The 20,409-nt window shown below is 55.3% G+C and overlaps 1 protein-coding gene across 5 annotated transcripts in view; it reads right to left on the bottom strand.

The window, feature by feature from the left end:
- The window catches only part of ADCY3 (adenylate cyclase 3), a 100,577-nt gene that overhangs the window by 9,065 nt on the left and 71,103 nt on the right, over window positions 1–20,409 (bottom strand). For 3 of the 5 annotated variants that reach the window (XM_016948150.4, XM_016948151.3, XM_063790057.1), the window contains 10 exons: window positions 13,849–13,979; window positions 13,151–13,262; window positions 12,854–12,981; window positions 11,469–11,627; window positions 10,017–10,194; window positions 8,499–8,627; window positions 6,377–6,519; window positions 6,068–6,229; window positions 3,411–3,498; window positions 2,459–2,575 (listed from right to left, as the gene is read on the bottom strand). In XM_016948150.4, coding sequence (XP_016803639.1) covers window positions 2,459–2,575; window positions 3,411–3,498; window positions 6,068–6,229; window positions 6,377–6,519; window positions 8,499–8,627; window positions 10,017–10,194; window positions 11,469–11,627; window positions 12,854–12,981; window positions 13,151–13,262; window positions 13,849–13,979 — 1,347 coding nt within the window. The remainder of the gene's footprint in view (window positions 1–2,458; window positions 2,576–3,410; window positions 3,499–6,067; window positions 6,230–6,376; window positions 6,520–8,498; window positions 8,628–10,016; window positions 10,195–11,468; window positions 11,628–12,853; window positions 12,982–13,150; window positions 13,263–13,848; window positions 13,980–20,409) is intronic. The other 2 variants (XM_063790056.1, XM_016948152.4) reach the window with 1 other exon arrangement.

The following is a 20,409-nucleotide window of genomic DNA, read 5'->3' as shown; positions in this document are numbered from 1 at the left end:
CACCTCCCGCGGCTCCCCCAGAAATACCGGGAAAGATGGGGAAATTTACCAGGGACGAATCATATGAAAGTTAGTAACTGCAGCTAAGAGCCTTGCCGTTGCCTCATTTGACATTCACAAAAACTCTCTCGAGTATTTTTAGTACTGTCCCTATTGTACAGAAAACTCAGGCCAGATTTGCCCAAACACAATTAGCAAGCAGAAAAGCCAAAAGTAGGAGCCAAGTCTTTAGGCTTCAAATCCAACATGTTCTTCCCCATATCACACTGTTGCTTCAGGAGGGGCCACGGGACCATGAGCCCCACTCACAGCCTCCCCGTGATGACAGCTAGTCTCTGCCCAAATCCTTCCATTGGGGGGATGTTCACTGCCTTCTGGAGTCTTTACTGGTTCTGCTACTGGGCAGATGCGGCCGGGAGAAAGCGCATCCAGAACCGGAATCAACCCCCGCTTTTTGTAACTTTCACCCACAGGGCAACCTTGTCTTGCTTGCGCGATTCCCGCCATGTCATTCTAGCATGAGCAGTTGTTACACCTCCCTAGCTTTTTACCCCTCCATGAGTGACAGCATCTCCAGGTGTCCTGTACAGTGTCCAGGACCCCGTGCAGTGGTGACCTCCACACCTGGGTGCCAGGTTCCAGGCATGTTGTGACATGCAGGGGGCCTGGGGCTTCTCTTCCCTGGGTAGTGGGCACCAGCAACCCCTGGCCAAGGTAGGCTCTGGAGCCCCTAACTCCTCATTCCCAGTAGACTTCTTTTTTTTCTTTCTTTTTTTTTTTTTTTGAGATGGAGTCTCGCTCTGTCGCCCAGACTGGCGTGCAGTGGTGCATTCTTGGCTCACTGCAACCTCCACCTCCCAGGTTCAAGCGATTCTCCTGCCTCAGCTGCCCAAGTAGCTGGAATTACAGGTGCGTGCCATTGTGGCTGGCTAATTTTTGTATTTTTAGTAGAGACGGGGTTTCACCATCTTGGCCAGGCTGGTCTCGAACTCCTGACCTCAAGTGATCTGCCTGCCTCAGCCTCCCAAAGTGCTGGAATTACAAGTGTGAGCCACGGCACCCGGCCCCCCACTGGACTTCTGATTAGCTGCAGCCCTGGAGCTTTTTCACTTATACCACTGGCAGAATAAGTCTCCATGTTGGTTGTATTTGTGTGCTCCAATTTTTTTTTTTTTTTTTTTTTTTTGAGACAAAGTCTCACTCTGTTGCCAGGCTGGAGTGCAGTGCACAATCTCGGCTCACTGCAAGCTCCACCTCCCGGGTTCACGCCATTCTCCTGCCTCAGCCTCCTGAGTAGCTGGGACTACAGGTGCCTGCCACCACGCCTGGCTAATTTTTTTGTATTTTTAGTAGAGACGGGGTTTCACTGTGTTAGCCAGGATGATTTCGATCTCCTGACCTCGTGATCCGCCCGCCTCGGCCTCCCAAAGTGCTGGGATTACAGGCATGAGCCACTGCGCCCGGCATCGTGTGCTCCAATTGTTAAAGTACAACAATAACATTATATTTGAAAAAAAAGGAAGATAGTGTATATGGTACTACCACAATTAGAGGAGGCCGTGACAACTGACAAGAGAACACTGATGACAGCTCCAGGCATGTAGTGCTCAATACGTGCCCAGTGGTTCTAAACCAATAGATCTGGGCTCCCAACTCCTGTCCCTTTTCCCCAAGAAAGCATTTGGCTGCCCCCTCAGGGAGGAAGAATACACAGGACTGGGACTTAGAACCGCCTCCATTCTGGACTCTGTCACTTCCTGGCTGTGTGACCTAGAGCAAGTGAATTACCTTTTTTTTTTTTTTTTTTTGAGACGGAGTCTTGCTGTCTGTTACCTAGGCTGGAGTGCAGCGGCTCAATCTCGGCTCACTGCAACCTCCGCCTCCTGGGTTCAAGCGATTCTCCTGCTTCAGCCTCCCAAGTAGCTGGGATTACAGGTGTGCACCACCATGCCTGGCTAATTTTTGTATTTTTAGTACAGATGGGGTTTCACCATGTTGGCCAGGCTGGTTTCGAACTCCTGACCTCGTGATCCGCCCACCTCGGCCTCCCAAAGTGCTGGGATTACAGGCGTGAGCTACCGCGCCCAACCAATTACCCTTTTTGAGAGTTAGTTTCTCCCTATGAAACTGCAGATACTGGTACAACTGCTCAGGACTTCTTCACAGATTAAATGAATCAACATACATAAGGTACCTAGCACAGGCCTGGGCACATGGAACTGTGCTCTCGGACTCTGGAGAGGAGCTTCAAGGAAACAAGTCCATCCCAGAGGCTCCCTGGATGACAGGGACAAGACTCCTTCCACTAGGTGGGGATGATGTGTTTGGGAACCTAAGAGCCACTCCAAAGCTACAAGACGGTGGAGGGATGGACTGAGAAACTGCTTGTGTGACCCAAACAGAAGCCCTTCTCCACGAGAACAGGGGCGTCCCTTCAACAAGGACAGCAGGAGCTCACCATGTCCACGACATTTGCCATCACCAGGATGAAGATGGCGAGCATGGCCCAGGTGTTCCTGGCCCAGCGGGTCCGGTCAATCCAAGTTGAGAAGGCCACAAGCTTCTTAGGAAAGGCCTAGAAGGAACAGAATTTCAAGGGCCATGAGCCTTTGCCAGTCCTTTCTCCTGCGACGTGACTGACAGCAACTCAGGCTGGTCCCGTATTCCAGTCCCAGGAGCCTCAAAACGGACTCTGCCTGGGAGTCACCCGACAGCTGACCCAGGGGCAGAGCTGAGAAGAGGCCGTGGGAGTTCTGACGCTGCGTTGGACCTCCTCGATGTGCCTGTTCAACAGCACAGCCTCCAGGTCGCAGCCCTTTCCACAGCAGACGTGGTGACGAGGTGAGGCCAGGGCAGGAACAGTTTTCAGGGCTGCTCGTCTCTGGCCAGCTACTCCTGCCTACCCTGGCTCCAAGTGACCTGGCGAGCCACCTGTCAGATTTATGTTCCTAAACACTGCTTTACCTTTGTCATTCTGATTAAAAAAAAAAAAACTCTGCTTGGTACCTCAGTGCCTTACAGGAGAAAGTTTTAATCCCTTTAGTCTGGCTTCTAGGGGCCTTCACCATCGGGGCCAACCCACCTTCCAGCCGGCCCTCCACTTCCTCTCTACCCAGGTTCTTGTTTACCCAGACTCTGCCGTACTCATACGTGCTGCAGCACCACGGCCCAACAAGGCCCACCACGGCCCAGCTGTGGCCCACCACAGCCTGCCACAGCCTGGTGGCCCAGCCAGAGGGAGTGCTCTGCTGATGGTGAATGAATGGATGGGCAAGTGCCTGGACCGTCCTAACAGAGGAGTGTCTGCCTGTCAGATTTGACAGAAAGAATAACTCCATCACTGCCCAGTTTTACAGGGAGTGCCACTCACTTCCAGAGGCTTCTGAGCTCAGTAGAAAAGTGCCTCTTACCCGGGGAAAGATGGCAGCCAGGGAGCAGATGGTCAGGATGAGGAGCAGAATCTCCCCCACCATGAAGGTCACATAGTTTGTCATTAGCCTGTGACAGAGAGAAGACAATTGGGAGAGGCCAGAGGGGACAGTGAGATGGGGTGAGGGGCTAGGAGAGGAAGGGACGGGGATGGGGGCAGGGGCCAGCGGACAGGGGGCAGGGGACAGCGGACAGGGACCAGGGGCAGGGGGCAGGGGCCGGGGGCAGGGGACGGGGGCCGGGGGCAGGGGCCGGGGAGGCCTCTCAGCACAGCACGAGCCTGTACAGCTCCACGCAGTGCCAGGGAATTGCTGCTGCCTGCCGTGCAGAACAGGACAAAGGCCCTGATGAGACGGGCCGCCAGCTGAGTGCCGGCCTGGGAGCGGGCCACTCTCCAGCTGCAGCTGCTGCCTGGGACATTTCCCAGAGAGGGAACAACTCACAGGTGGCCTGGGCACAGCCCAGGATAAACTTGGGCAGGGATCTTAGGAATGCACCCCTGCCATGTCGCTGTGCTGAAAGGACAGAGCACGGAGCAGCATCACTCCCTCGCTGCCGGGGGCTAAGAGTCCGCCTGTGACAGCCGCCCCCAGCTTCACAGTGGACCCACTCAACACATCCACCTGAACCTGACAACTCCCGGAAACCTGTTCTCTATACCCTCTGCTCACACCCATTCCCGTTTAACCCCTCCCTGGAAGGTGTCCTTGCCAAGAGCCCCAGAAGCCTCCTGGTAGCTAAATCCATGTCCCATTTTTCAGTCACCTCTCACCCCTCCTTGAGACACTTTTCTCGCTTGGTTTCTTGAGTCCTTTTCTGTCTCTGCATCTGGACACGCTGCCTTGAGCTCAGCAAGTCTCGTGTTGCAGCACAGCCTGCATGCTGGCGACGCCAGGTTCACGTCTCCAACCCCACCCGCCCTCCGAACTCCAGATCATGGATGCTGGCCTCCTTGGCTTGTGGGCACTGCAAACTTCACGTGTCCCAAAGCAAACTCCTGATCTTTGCCTCTCCACTCTCATCTTGCCACCTCGTCCCCATCTTGGTTAACGGCACCCCCGTCCTGCCAGTTGCTCATATCAGAAGCCCAGGAGACATCCTCAACTCCACACTCACGCCCCACAACCAATCTGCCAGCAAATCCTGTCAGCTCTGTCTCCAAAATACATTCAGCATCTATCGACGGAATCCAACCACTGATCCTCCTCTATCCTCGGCCTGGCCTGGCCACCACAGTGGCTTGTCTGGGCCACTATTTGGTCTCACTGCTCCCGCTGTGCTCACTAAGCGCTGTTCTCAGCAGGAGTGAGCCTCTCCAGGCATATGTCACAACAGGGGACTCCTCTGCTCCCTTGTTCTGGCGGCGGCCTGTGTTAAGAGTGGAAGCTGGCACCCTGCAGTGGCGTGTAGGAGGCCCCACGTCTGTGCTGGACTCCTGCTACTCTTCCTGTGGCCCGTTCCCAATGCGATGCCTCCTCACTGTGCCTCCAGGGGCCAGGCCACTCCAGCCTCAGCACCTCTATCCGAAGCAGGTGTCCCCCAGATAGGAGAAGGCTCGCCCCTCACCCGCTTCCAGGCGTTACTGAAATATTACCCTGCCAGCAAGTCCTGCTCTGACCATCCCACATCAAAATGCAAACAAAACAAAACAAAGCTCCCCAGCAGCATACCCGCCTCCCTTCCTTGCCTTCCCTGTGTCTGCAGTACTTACTCTCGCATGGATGCATATTTTAATTGTTTAATTGCTTTTGCCTGTAGCTTCCCCTACCAGAACCCAAGTTTCACGAGAGCAGGGGTTTCTGTGTGCCGCATCGCTGCCATAGCCCCAGCCCTTGATCCCCACGCATGAAGCAGACAACCAATCAATACTTATGGAATGAGTGAATTTGAGCCTCACCACAGTCCTGAGTGTCCGCTAGGGCAGGGGTTGTCTCCTCATTTCACAGATGAGGAAACAGATGCTGCCGGAGCCTGCAGTGGCCTGCACGTGGTCACACACCCGCAACCTTAGATAGTGTGACCCAGCCCAAGGCTCCTGACAAACTGTAATCCCAGCAGGGTTCCAGACCCCTCCTCTGTGCCGGGGAATCCCCGATTGGCCGAGGGGAGAAAGGGAGAACAAGAGAGTGGTCGTCACCCTCAGACAGGGCTTCACCAGCTGGGGACTCCAGGAGCCCCACCTTGCCCTGGAGGACCTACTGCTGCGTTAGAGAGGGCGTCAGTCTGTGCCCACAGCCTAAAATCTATCTTTACCAAGATGAGCCAAGAGAGGGGCCAGGTCAGCCTTGGTGACTGAGACTGACGCAGTGTCCCCATCTTTGTCCCAAGAATCAGTGTGGGCCCATCTAGCCAAGGTCTCCAGCCTTCTGGAGGCCTCTGTCCCTCAGCTCTCTTGATCCTGGCCAGATCCCCATTCTGACGCTAGGACTGCTCCAAAACGCGGGGCGGGGAAAAGGAAGGATGCCCAGGGTGCCGTCTAGCACTCCTGGGGCCTGTGGGGGCCGTCCCAGTGGGGGTCAGGGAGCAGAGACTGGCTTGCTCCCCAGTGTCAGGCTCCTGCTGAGACACCTGCCCCCGCCCCCCGCCCGGCACCACCGCAGCCGAGGAAACTCGTGGCCCTCCCCGGCCCCTCCCTCACCAGGGGTCGATGAGTATCTCGACCAGGGCCGTGCAGAGCAGGACGACGCAGGAGCAGCTGAAGGCAGCCCCACTCTGCTTCTCCTTCTCCACCGAGTAGCGGGTTTCCATCTCGGGGTCCATGAACCGCATGGACAAGAGGAAGGTGTTTCTCTTCTTTACTCTGCAGTGGGAACAAGCCCCATGAATCCCAAATGCCACATCTGCCTCGGCCTAGCAGGGGGGCCGTATTTGGGATGCTCAGTTTCCTGAATCCCTTGTCAGGGCCCGGGAGGAGTGGTGGGCCTGGACGCTTCCGGGTGGCGCTTACACTTGGGCGGACTCTCGCTCAAGCAGGGCCTCGTTGAGCAGCTGGTTGAGCTCGTGCTCATCTTCAGAGGCATCCACCACTCGGTCAGCCAGGTCCTGCAGGCGCAGCCTCCGGCGTGGGTTGGGGAATGAGGGGTTGTCGGCCTGTGAGCCAGGGAGGCAGCGTGAGTGGGGCAGATGGGACAGAGTGGTGGGGAGGAGCTGGGAAAGACAGAGGTGGAGGAGGAAAGGAACAAAAGAGGGCATACTCGGAGGACCAATCCCTCCAGCTCTAAAATCCCTTTCCGGGAAGTCTTCCCCATGCTCCCACGTGGCTCCATGTGGCCTGGATCTACACCCAAAGCTCCAGTTCTTCCTGGCTCCCCGGGCCCCCACCAGAGCTCTGCAGGGAGGGTCCGCTAATGACAGCATTGTAGGGAGCAGCCCCTGGCTCCTGAGCAGGAGACCTGTAATCGGAGACAGCTGCTGGGCTGAGGCAGTCCTGGCACTTCCTGCTGTATTGATGTGGGGGCCATATACATCGGCAGCCTGGGGACATGAATGGCTCCCAACTCTAGGGCTTCAGGGAACTGTTAAAGGAACTCACATCTGGCTCATTTGGAAAGGAAGATCTGAGGGGGAAAAGTGATGGGAGAGAAAAGAATGTCCTCATCACTAGAGGGCTGACAAGGGGCAGGTAGGTGGAGCTGGGGCACCCACTACCCTTTTATTCCCAGTTCCAAAGAAAAAGCATCAACTCCAAAAACAGGAATCCTGGCTGTGATGACACAGCCATCAGTCTGAATAGTCACTGAGACCAGCTGAGAGCTGTCTGAACGGGTTCAACAGTGCATCTGGGAGCCACAGTCACGACTCCCTGGGGCCGGGCACGGTGACTCACGCCTGTCATCCCAGCACTCTGGGAGGCTGAGGTGGGTGGATCACTTGAGGTCAGGAGTTTGAGACCAGACTGGCCAACATAGTGAAACCCCATCTTTACTAAAAATACAAAAATTAGCCAGGCATGGTGGTGCACGCCTGTAATCCCAGCTACTTGGGAGGCTGAGGCAGGAGAATCTCTTGCACCCGGGAGGCAGAGGTTGCAGTGAGCCAAGATCACGCCACTGCACTCCAGCCTGGGTGACAGCGTGACTCCATCTCAAAAAAAAAAAAAAAAGACTCCCTGGTCTTAAGCACAGGCACAGATGTGCCACTGGTTGACAGTTTGACCCCAGATAATGTTTCCCCAGCCACATCTTCCCCTTCTGTAAAATCACGTGGATGGTCTGTGGCAGCAGCGGGAACCTGTTCCTGAAGCAGATCCGGGAGCAGCGTGGCCCTGGCTGAGGGTCAGGGCCCGAAAAATCAGGCTGCTAGAGCTGTATCTGTGTCCTCCTTGCTAGTGAGTGCCTTGAGTCTGGACCCCCACTTTCTATCAAGAAAACTGCAACAAGGAAAAGTTACTGAATGTTGGGGGACTCAAGAAAAACCTAATTTACCCTGAGCCCCGTCTACCCTCTTGTTCTACAGCATCTGCTCTAATGGCACCAGGGCCAGCTCTCCTGTCCCCCTCACGCGGTGAGCCCGAGCAGGGCAGACATCCCATCTCTGCAGCACTGACCTCCATCAGTGAACGTGCTCCAGACGCCCTGCGGTCAGGGACCAGTTCTGGGTGCTCCCCAAGAGGCACCCTGCACTCTGGGACAGCATGCTAATTCCTCGCCTTTGGGGGCTAAGGAAATATCCCATCTTGCATGGAACTTGTGGGGCTTGAACCTAGCCAGAGGGGTGAGTCCAGGTCTGATATCTCACTTCCAAAATGGTCTCAGATCCTATATAATTTTCCATGGATGTCCTCACTGATCTCAAATCTACAGGATTCCGGGCCATCAGAGCTACAAAGGCCTCCGAGCTAAGCACCTCTTTTGACCTTACTCACCCCGGCATGTAACTGATGAGGAGACAGTGGGGTTTTGCGGGGCTGGAGGGGTGACCTGTCCATGGTTACAGTGCTAAGCAGGAGCAGGTCCTGGGTGGTGGCCAGGTCTCCCCAGCACAGGACTCCTGCTGCAGGAACGTATTGCTTCCTGGTGCCTGCCCGCATCTGGCCCTCAGTGACCCCCTGCCCTAAGCCCTGCACATACCTGGGCATCCTGCTCCTCGGGCTTCTCCGACGTGGACCCGCTGCTGTGGGCACTCCCGTTGGGCTCCTTGGTCTCAATGAGGGCAGGGGAGCTGGACTTTGAGGAAGCTGGTGCTCCATTGGGCAGGGCCTAGAGGAAAGGAGAGCTCAGCCATGATCTGGGCATGGGATGAGAGTGGCGTGGACAGGTCTGGAAGTGACAAGGGCGTGGGAGGCGGTGGGATTAGAGAGCAATCTGAGGCCACAGAACTTGCTTGTGGATTGCAAAGTGAGGCATCAAGGATGATTTCAAACTTTTTGGTCTGAGCAGTTGTTAATAAAAGGATGGAACTGCCATTAACTGAGATGGGAAGACCGAGGGAGAGCAGGTTTTGGAGTGGGAAGGAGGGCAGGAGCTTTGGGCAGGTGGCATTTAAGATACCTATTATATGTACAAATGGAGACGTACAAGTGGCTGTATGTTGAGTGCAGGGAAGACACTGGGGGTGGAGATACAAATTTGGGAGTTGTCAGAGACAGCCTTTAAAATGACACTGGATGAGACTGACATCGAGGTTAGAATCAGCGGGGAGTATCAGCCTTCACTCCGGCAGCCTCACCAGAGTGGGCTTTGCTTTAGCCATAATTAGGCAAAGCCTCAGCCATGGAGCAGTCTCAAATGACATGACTTCCCTGACAGTCACCAAGCTCCTTAATTCCAAGTCTTGTTAGATGGACTCTCATAACTGGAGGAAAGGGTTTTGACATGAGAGATTACAAAAAATAAGACAACCTCCAGATTCAGCAGGGGATGGTAAAGGGATCCATTTCTGCAACAGCTGCTGGTAGTTTCTAATCAGACTGACAGGAGGTGTTTGGGGGTTGGTGGACAGACCTGGGGAAGCTGCTGAGTGCTTCAGGTCTGTAGATATTCGGGGGATCCCACACAAAGACCAGAGGGCAGGCCCACAGGATGCTCGATTGCAAGCTTGTTCAACCCACAGGATTTTTTGTTTGGCCCAAGACAATTCTTCTCCTTCCAATGTGGCCCAGGGAAGCCGAAAGATTAGACACCCCTGCTCTATTACTTCTATCTCATTCCTCCCTCATTTCCCACTCAGGAAACCTTCCTGGCCTTGGTCCTCCTCCCCCATGACCAGTCACCCCACCCCCACCCTCCTCTCTGAGCCTCTCCCTGAGCATCCACGTCACTCCTGTGGCTTCACTCACTTCCTCCATGCAGGAGACCCTGAGCCCCAACCCAGCTGCTCTCCTGGGCGCCACTGACACATCTCCAGTGGCCCCCTCCTGGATGTGGTCTTGGGATATGCTTCAGTCACCTCCATTGCAACCTGCCATGAATTACACTCACCATCTCCCCCAGAAACCAGCTCTCCCTTGGGAAGGGTGCCAGCCTGCCACTCACCTCTCACAGCCAGCCACTGCTGGGTCCTGCCACCTCTTCTGCAATCTTTCCTTAATCTCCTCCTTTCCAACCCCCTAATCCGGGGTGGGGGGGTGGGGGGGGTGGGGAACTCACCGAGCCATTGAGGCCATTCTGGGTGGCTGTTTTCTTCACCTCTGGCTTGGAGGCAATGATGAGGTAGGTTTCAATACCCTTCTCTTCTAGGTAATCACAGCGGCTGCCCCCATCGCCTGGCTCCACATCAAACTCCCCTTTCAGGCAGTCCATGGTGCTCTGGGAGATGTGCACGCGCCTGGATTGCAGAGAGAGAGGCCCTGAGCATCGGCCAGAGGCGGCCCTCACACCCCCAGGGGACAGTCCACGGACCACGGCTGCACCGGCTGCTGCTCGGCCCCGTGTCTCTCGGGCATGTGGGGCAGAGGCCAAGTGGAGGCAGTTCTGCCACTAACTAGCTGTGTGGGCCGCTAACTAGCTGTGTGGGCCGCTAACTAGCTGTGTGGGCTGTATGGCACTTACTCCCATCTCAGCCTCAGTGTTGGAGCCACGACACAGGAGTACAATCTTTCTTCAATCTTTGATCCGCTTTACAGCGGATCAAATGCGATAAGGAATTTTTTTTTTTTTTTTTTTTTGAGACAGAGTCTTGTTCTGTCGCCCAGGATGGAGTGCAGTGGCGTGATCTTGGCTCAGTGCAACCTCCACCTCCCGGGTTCAAGCAATTCTCCTGCCTCAGCCTCCAGAGTAGCTGGAATTACAGGTGCACACCACCACACCCGACTAATTCTGTATTTTTAGTAGAGATGGGGTTTCGTCATGTTGGTCAGGCTGGTCTCAAACTCTTGACCTCAGGTGATCCACCCACCTCGGCCTCCCAAAGTGCTGGGATTACAGGCGTGAGCCACAAGATCCAATTATCCCCCACCTTGCATGTTTCTCAGTTGCAACCCCTGCTGCCAAGAGATAATAAAACCTGTTTCTGAGGAGTCACCACTGAGGCCAAGAATCCTAAATACCACTGAAGGAAGCTCCCTGGCCCAGATGGGGAAGGCTGGGCTGATCCTCCCTCAGCCTCGCCCTGCTAAAGGCAGGGCCTCCATTATCCTGTAAGGGAGCTCAAGTAAGACGTGTAATCGCACTGCGACCTGCAAAACGCTGCCTGCGAGCCCGCTAGCTGATGACTGCTCATTACTCTCCCTTTGGGGAGACCTGGGCTCTGGCATGGGGAGACCTGGGCTCTGGCATAAGGAGAGCTGGGGCAGCCCCCTAAGTGGGTAAAGGGGAGGCAGCCCCCTAAGTCGGTAAAGGGGACAGGAGGACAGGCTACTGCAGGGTCCAGGAAGGAAAAACCACATCCAATATCAGGCCCAAAGAGGCTTCACCCCAAGGCAGGTCAGAACGGCCTTAGCCAGGGCCAGGACCAGGGCAAGACAGGAGGAATGCTGTTCCGGGGTGGTAGGGGGGCCTTCTCTGAGGCCCCCTGTCCCTCATCAGGGTCACAGCCCTGGGGGATGGAGGGGACGGTCCCCTCCCCAGTCCTCAAACCTGCCCCCTTGGAATGGCACTCACCCAGGGATGCCGCCGGCCTCCATCTTGTTGGCTACAGTGACATCAGTCGACCACACGTCGTACTGCCAGCGCTTCTGGCCCAGGACGCCCCCCAGCACGGTACCCGTGTGCACCCCCACACGCATGTCCACCCCAGTCTTGGTCTTCTCCCGCACATACCTGCCAGGTACACACAGAAAGGAGGGTCAGGGTGTGGCCTTCACGAGGCAGCCAGCTGCCCCTGCTCCTGCAGGAGAAACTCATTGTGGGCCTCTTCCCCTCCACAAGAGGGGGCCTGGCAAGGTCCCCACAGCTTGGTGTTGGGTGGGGGGTAAGGCAGGCCAGGGCCAGCCCAGAGTCAGGCATCACAGGCCAGCAGGACGAGGGCACCAAGCGACTTTCCTCCCTATCCCCACTTCCTGAGGGGCCTCAGTTTCTCTCTGCAGATTACTCTTTTATTCATTCGTGCAGTTAATATTTCACTGAGCATCAAGTATGTGCCAGGCACGTTCAAGGTGCTGCAGACACAGAGGTGAAGAAAATAGCCGTGAACAGCCCCTTGCCTGAACGTGCCTGACAGGGCAGGGAGAGAATGTTAGAGTTCCTGGACTATCACCCCTGGGGTAAAGGCCACACTGCTTTCTTTCCAGGGCAATACTAGACGGGCTTTAACCTGGAAGACGGTAAAAATGCAAAGCCACCCCCTCGGAGAAGGGGGTAAAGAGCAGGCAACTTCCTGGACTCCATCCCACGGGGGAGGGGCCTCGGCAGGAGCTTCCCTTTCTGTGTTGGTGCCTGATGTCACCCTGGGTCCCGCAGAGGCTGGAAGTCAACCAGAGGGACTGCCCATCCGAGAGCTGCAAGCCCACTTGGAGCAGGGGCAAGAGTAGGGGACAGTGAGGGCAGGAGAGTTTGCCTCCCTCACAGCCTAGGCTGGAGCACAGAGGCCGGGGTGGGATCCAGACCCATCCCTGAGCCCCTCTGCCAGGGGCTTACAGTCACTGCATCACGCGATAGAGAGGGCAGTGCCTTCGGGGGTCACGGTGAGAAAACACTGAGGAGAGATGGGGGGCCCCTGTGGGGGTCCCAGCAAGTGTGAGGAGGCGTGAGGAAATTCACAACTGCAACTTCTGGCAAACAGAGAATACGTGGACTAAGGCTGGAAAAGTGTGCCCCACAGGCTGGGGGAGCCTCGCAGGTCCCCTGGGATGTGAGGAAGGTAAGCCATATCCCAGTTTCTAGAGCGGGGGCCTGCGCCACCCATCAACCAGTGCTGTGTCCCAGTCTCTGCTTCCAGCAGATCCCCCACCCAGGGGCCATGGCCAGCGCGGAAGACCTGCTTCTCCCTGGGTCCAGGGCCGGGGCCCTTGCTCTGGGAGCCTCCCTCCCAGAGGCATCCCACTTACGAGATGGCCTCCACCATGGCCAGCCCCATGAGGATGGAGCAGACGGCGTGGTCCTCCCGGTAGTCAGGCAAGCCGCAGATGCAGTAGTAGCAGTCGCCCAGGATCTTAATCCTCAGCTGGTGGTATTTCTGAAAGGGGAGGGCCTGGCCTGTGCTCCAGCCCCTCCTCAGTGAGGGAGGAGTGGCCAAGAAAGCAGAGGAAGGACAGTGGGAGAAAATCATGGGGCCGGGAATGGGGGCCAGGCAGAGGCCACGAGGGCAGGCCCCGCTGGAGAGCCAGGCGGGGCCAGGGACTTACAGCTGCCAGCTTGTCAAAGCGGGCAAAGAGCTCGTTGAGCAGCTTCACAAGCTCCTGGGCACTGCAGGCAGAAGACAGCTGAGTAAAGCCCACAATGTCGGCAAAGAGGATGCTGCACGAGGAAGGAACCGTGGGGGTGACGCTCCAGGCAGCCAGGTGTACCCAACCCCACTGCCAGCTCCCTCTCCAACCCACAGGGCAGCCAGGATCAGGGCGGGAGAAGGTCCTCCCTCACACCCCCCAGACAGTGAGACCCTGACCCTTCCAGGTAAAGTCAGGGCTCTGACCTTGCACTTGTCCTAGCGGACTTCCCCTGCAGGCCTCCCTCCCTGTGGTGCCTGGGGACCACCCCACACTGCCCACTCCTGCCCGGGCTGAACTCATCCTTCTTCCTAGAATCACAGGTCAGGGCTCTAGCCCCAGTGCTGGCCCTCAACAGCTGGGTGACCTCACAGGAGTCCCTTCCCCGCTCCAGGTGATATCTGTTCTATGATGGGGTTGGACCAAGCAGCCTAGAGCACACTGTAGCTTCAACATCTGCCGGCAGCTTCCTCCGCCAGGCTGATGAATGCTGTGGGAAGCCTTGCTTCTAGTCCCTGGAAAACCTCTTGAAGCCCACAGCACCTAGTGGGTCCCACAAAGATGCAGCCCTCCACAGCCTGCTCTGCCATCAGAGCCCGCGCCCCGGGCCAGCGTACCTGACGTTCTCGTGACGGTACATGTACATGGTGTTGAACTGCTGCTGGTCCTTCTGGCTCTCGTCTTTCTTCATGTCTTTCAGCATCTCGTCAGCCACGTGCTTGGGCAGGATGGAAAGCATGAGGTTCTCCTGTGAGGGGCAGGAGAGGGTCAGAGGCAAAGGTAGGGCCTGCTAGAGGCAAGTTCAGATACTTCTGGGAAGAAATGCCCCGATCCTGGCAAGAAACGTGAGCAGGGAACCATGCTGCCCTCCAGAGAGACCTCACAGATCTGCCTCGGGAGCAGCCAGGGGTCTGGGACAGGCAGCTTCTGGCCCTGACAAGGCTGAGGGTGGCGATGCCCCTTCAGAGCAACTGAGGGGAGCCAGAAACGCAGTGAAGCATCCCAAACGTGGCTCTGTGCTCAGCATCCTCGTGCCACAAGAAGCGCAGCAGTCCTGCGTGGGCTGCTGCACCGTGAGCCCTCCCGGCAGGAGCCCTGCGGGGTCACCTCAGCCACCCGCCACGGCTGCACAGAGCCATCGCTCACAAAATTCTGCTTTGACCTGATCAAAGACTGACAGCAGACCAGGCACTACACGAGGCACCAGCGACACAAAACCAGCAAGAACGTCCACCTCAGAGAGCGGAGGGTCTCACGGGGACACAGGTAAGCATGCCCAGCACAGCGCAGCATGGCAAGTTCTGTGCCCAGAAAGGAGAGAGCAGAGGACGGCGCAAGACAGAAGCAGGGGCCAAGGTCGGCTGGGGAGGAGGCATCAAGGAGGCCTTCCTGAAGGAGGCTTGGTCGAGCCCAAGACGCGACGCTGAGGGCACTCCTGTTGGAGGCAGCCGTGTACACAAACGCACAGACACATGCAAAGCGCACCAGGCTCCTTCAGGGATTTCTGTGGAGGTAAAAACAGAAACATGGCTTGAGAGCTGGGCATGGTTTAGATCAGCGTCAGCAAACCGTGGCCTGTGGGCCCAATCTGACTGCTGCTATCTTTCTTTTTATACAGGGTCTTGCTCTGTTGCCCAGGCTGGATTGCAGTGGTGCAAACATGGCTCACAGTAGCCTCAACGTCCTGGACTCAAGTGATCCTCCCACCTCAACCTCTGGAGTAGCTGGGAGTACAGGCATGCATCACCACACCCAGCTAATTTTTACATTTTTTGTAGAGACAGGGTCTTGCCATGTTGCCCAAGCTGGTCCTGGACTCCGGCGCTCAAGTCATCCTGTTTTCATAAAGTTTTCCTGGCACCTAGCCATGCTCATTTGTTGATATATTGTCTCTGGCTGTTTTAACACTCCAATGGCAGAGTGGGGTAGATGCGACAGAGACCGTATGGCCCACAGAGCCAAAGATATTTACTATGTGGCTCTTGTCAGAAGAGGTCTGTGGCTTGGGCGGTGCCGGTCTCTGGAACAGGGAACAGAGGAAGAGCGGCAGATATGAGGGCAAAGACAGGGTTTGGTTCTGAGGCGCTGTGGGGCCTCTGTGTGGGCACCTGCAGGCAGCGCTCAGGAGAGGCAGTGGGCTGAACCATCCTCCTGGAAGCCATGGGTTGGATAAGCAGTACGGAGAGAAAACCAGGGACAGAATGTGGTGCTGCGGAGGCGAAGCCAGGGACCAGAGGCTCAGCAGGGAGCTGGTCAAGAGGGGAGCACTGCCCCCATCCCTGAGGGGAGGAGGGTGATGATGGCGTCTGGTGAAGGATGGTGGGGGGCACTTGGGGGAGAATCCCAAGTTGAGGTTTTGCAAGATGGAAACTGTAAAAGGCTAAGGGGCATGAGAACTGGCTCATGGCGGGGACGCAACTAAAGAAAGTGTGTCCAGCGAAGGCCAAGATACAAATGAAACCGCAGCAGGCACAGGGGGAGGCCAGGGAACCAGAAGGCAGAGATGTGGCTGGAGGACAGGTGCCCACTGACCTTCGGGGTGGAGTGCTTCCGGGTGGCCAGGCCCGTGTCGCCATGGGGTCGGCTGCTGAAAGGTGAGGAGTGCATGGGCGGGAACTCAGGACCCCCAGGAGCTCTGTGCCTAGAGTGCAGGTCCCAGGCCTTACCACCCTGGGTCCTGGGTGGCGAGAAAACCAAGAACTAGTGGCTTGGTCCTCAGCACCTAGGGCCTGGCTGGATGGCTGTGGGTCCCAGGCCACAGGAGCAGGAGCCAGGGACCTCGCCTCCTGACAAGGCCTGGGCAGGGGGGCACCATGCAAGTGCTCCGACTCTGCTGAGTTCAGGGGTCCCTGAGGCCCGAGAGAGGCCAGCTCATCCTGCATGTCAGATGCACCTGCTTTGGGGCAGGAGGAGGTGAAGGCTCAACTCCACTCCTCTGGGTGGAGCTGCCAAGAGGTCCCCAGAGTCTGCTGTTGTACTTGGGCCCTCAGCACCTGGTAAACCAGAGGCCTCCCTTGTGAGAATCAGCTCTGCTACAGGTCCCCATCTTCTGCACTCTGTGGCTTCATGGGGAGAATTTATCACCTTTCTTGCAGGGAATCACACCATTAGGACAAGGTGAGCATGCCTGGCACTGGCCCCTGCCTGAAGCAGTAATAGTGGTTTTGCTCTTTGATATGGTTTGGCTGTGTCCCCACCCAAATCTCATTTGAATTGTATCTCCCAGAATTCCCACATGTTGTGGGACGGACCCAGAGGGAGGTAATTGAATCACAGTGGCCGGTCTTTTCTGTGCTATTCTTGTGATAGTGAATAAATGTCACGAGATCTGATGGGTTTATCAGGAGTTTCTGCTTTTGCTTCTTGCTCATTTTCTCTTGCTGCCACCAGGTAAGAAGTGCCTTTCACCTCCCGCCATGATTCTGAGGCCTCCTCAGCCATGTGGAACTCTAAGTCCAATTAAATCTCTTTTTCTTCCCAGTCTCAGGTATGTCTTTATCAGCAGCGTGAAAACGGACTAATACAGTAAATTGGTACCAGTAGAGTGGCACATTGCTGAAAAGATACCCAAAAACGTGGAAGTGACTTTGGAACTGGGTAACAGGCAGAGGTCAGAACAGTTTGGAGGGCTCAGAAGAAGACAGGAAACTGTGGGAAAGTCTGGAACCTCCCAGAGACTTGTTAAATGGCTTTACAAAAATGCTGTTAATGATACGAAAAATAAGGTCCAGGCTGAGGTGGTCTCAGATGGAGATAAGGAACTTGTTGGGAACTGGAGCAAAGGTGACTGTTATGTTTTAGCAAAGAGATTGGTGGCATTTTGCCCCTCCCCTAGAGATTTGTGGAACTTTGAACTTGAGAGATGATTTAGGGTATCTGATGGAAGAAATTTCTAAGCAGCAAAGCATTCAAGACGTGACTTGGGTGCTGTTAATGGCAATCAGTTTTAAAAAGGAAACAGCATAAAAATTTGGAAAATTTGCAGCCTGACTATGCGATAGAAAAGGAAATCCCATTTTCTGAGAATTCAAGCTGGCTGCAGAAATTTGTGTAAGTAACGAAGAGCTGAAAGTTAATCACCAAGACAATGGGGAAAATGTCTCCAGGGCATGTCAGAGACCTTTGCGGCAGCCCCTCCCACCACAGGCCCTGAGGTGTAAGAGGAAAAAGTAGTTTCGTGGGCCAGGCCCAGGGTGCCCATGCTGTGTGCAGCCTAGGGACTTGGTGCCCTGTGTCCCAGCCGCTCCAGCCGTGGCCGAAAGGGCCAATGCAGAGCCTGGGCTGTGGCTTCAGAGGGTGCAAACCCCAAGCCTTGGCAGCTACCATGTGGTGGTAAGCCTGTGGGCACACAGAAGTCAAGAATTGAGGTTTGGGGAACCTCTGCCTAGATTTCAGAAGATGTATGGTAATGCCTGGATGTCCAAGGAAAAGTGTGCTGCAAGGGCGGGGCCCTCATGGAGAACCCCTGCTAGGGCAGCGTGTAAGGGAAATGTGTAGTCGGAGCCACCACACAGAGTCCCTACTGGGCCACTGCCTAGTGGAGCTGTGAGAAGAGGGCCACTGTCCTCCAGACCCCAGAATGGTAGATCCACCGACAGCTTGCACCATGCACCTGGAAAAGCTGCAGACCCTCAAAGCCAGCCTATGAAAGCAGCTGTGAGGGAGGCTGTACCCTGCAAAGCCCCAGGGGCAGAGCTGCCCGAGACTATGGGAACCTGCCTCTTACATCAGCGTGACCTGGATGTGAGACCTGGAGTCAAAGGAGATCATTTTGGAGCTTTAAAATTTAAGCTCCAAAGAAGCCCTGCTGGATTTCAGACTTGCATGGGGCCTGTAACCCCTTTGTTCTGGCCAATTTCTCCCATTTGGAATGGCTGTATTTACCCAATACCTATATCCCCATGTATCTAGAAGTAACTAGTTTGCTTTTGATTTTTTTTTTTTTTTTTGAGACGAAGTCTCGCTCTTGTCCCCCAGGCTGGAATGCCGTAGTGCGATCTCAGCTCACTGCAACCTCTGCCTCCCCAGTTCAAGCAATTCTCCTGCTTCAGCCTCCTGAGTAGCTGGGATTACAGGTGCCTGCCCCCATGCCCGGCTAATTTTTGTATTTTTAGTAGAGACAAGGTTTCACCATGATGGCCAGGCTGGTCTTGAACTCCTGACCTCAGGTGATCCACTCGCCTCAGCCTCCCAAAGTCCTGGCATTACAGGCGTAAGCCATCATGTCTGGCCGCTTGCTTTTGATTTTACAGGCTCATAGGCAGAAGGGATTTGTCTCAGATGAGACTTTGGACTATGGATTTTTAGGTTAATGCTGAAATGAGTTAAGACTTTGGGGGACTATTGGGAAGGTATGGTTGGTTTTGAAATGTGAGGACATGAGATTTGGAGGGGCCAGGAGTGGAATGATATGGTTTGGCTGTGTCCCCCCCCCAAATCTCAACTTGAATTCTATCTCCCAGAATTCTCACATGTTGTGGGAGGGACCCAGAGGGAGATCATTGAATCATGGGGGCCAGACTTTCATGTGCTATTCTCGTGATAGCAAATAAGTCTCACAAGGTCTGATGGGTTTATTAGGAGTTTCCACTTTTGCTTCTCATTTCCTCTTGCTGCCGGCATGTAAGAAGTGCCTTTTACCTCCCACCATGATTCCGAGGCCTCCCCAGCCATGTGGAAATGTAAGTCCAATTAAACCTCTTTTTCTTCCCAATCTTGAGTATGTCTTTATCAGCAGCATGAATGTGGACTAAGACACTCTTATTCTTCCATTTCCACAGCAATATCTCTTCACTGTTAACCTCGAGCATGGCACTACAGCTCAGGAATGAGAAGCCAAAGTAATCCCAGTACGCCCTGCCCTGGCTCCACCGAAGCCTGGGAAGTGGCATCCGGTTCTCCCAGGGCCCTGCAGCCCAGGGATAGCAACTTAGGCAGCGTTGGTGCTTGGCAACTCCCCTCTCTCTGCCAGTCAAGTGTGGCAAGAGGATGCCCAATGCAAAGAAATGGGTGAAGTGCTGGGTGGGACAGGACCCGTCTCGGAACCTAACTAACCAGACATTGTGGAAAAAGCTCTGGGCTTGCAGAAAAGATGAGCCTCTAGGAAGGTTTTCAAGAAAAGCCAGAGATGGGGCCCCACCAGCTCTTGAGGGCAGCCTCTCAAGGCAGACAGCTGCTGGGAGTCCTGAGGGGCAGGCAGAGCTGAGGAGTCTGGAGGAGGCAGGTGGGAGGCAGCACCCACTGGGCTGGGGCTGGGTTTCTCTGGTCAGTAATCCCGGGGATCCCAGCCCGCACTGGAGTGTGCGGCCCTGGTGTGCTTGAGGCTCGTGGGGCAGGAGGAGGCAGCCGTCAGGATCATGAGTGCTGGCCTGGCTCAGCCCCCAGCCCTGCCCACACTCAATGTGGCTATAAGGTGTTGGGAACAAGCCCCCCAAAATCTGGCCATAAACTGGCCCCAAAACTGGCCATAAACAAAATCTCTGCAGCACTGTGACATGTTCATGATGGCCATAACGGCCATGCTGGAAGGTTGTGGGTTTACAGAAATGAGGACAAGGAACACCTGGCCTGCCCAGGGTGGAAAACCCCTTAAAGGCATTCTTAAGCCACAAACAATAGCATGAGCGATCTGTGCCTTAAGGACATGCTCCTGCTGCAGTTAACTAGCCCAACCTATTCCTTTAATTCTGCCCATCCCTTCGTTTCCCATAACGGATACTTTTAGTTAATTTAATATCTATAGAAACAATGCTAATGACTGGCTTGCTGTTAATAAATACGTGGGTAAATCTCTGTTCGGGGCTCTCAGCTCTGAAGGCTGTGAGACCCCTGATTTCCCACTTCACACCTCTATATTTCTGTGTGTGTGTCTTTAATTTCTCTAGCGCCGCTGGGTTAGGGTCTCCCCAGCCGAGCTGGTCTCGGCATAAGGCAGGATACTAAACCTCCCTGTGCCTTGGTTTCCTAGGCAGGAAAGCAGGAAGGACACGATTCATTGCCGGCAAGCACTTAGAACAGTGCCTGGCCCACAGGAAGTGCTCACCATAGTCTAGCTTTTCCTACGGTCACATGATAGAAAGTATGACTGAGTGACTGAGGGTGTGGAGACAGCAGGTGGCTCAAAAAGACAGGGCTTAATGTTCCTCTGGGCTTTGAAGTTGGCCAGAAGTTTTTAGGTT

Source organism: Pan troglodytes, chromosome 12, assembly GCF_028858775.2.
Source record: "Pan troglodytes isolate AG18354 chromosome 12, NHGRI_mPanTro3-v2.0_pri, whole genome shotgun sequence".
Classification (NCBI taxonomy): domain Eukaryota; kingdom Metazoa; phylum Chordata; class Mammalia; order Primates; family Hominidae; genus Pan; species Pan troglodytes.
The sequence above is the reverse complement of the archived record's forward strand: the minus strand, read 5'-3'. Positions and strand labels throughout refer to the sequence as shown.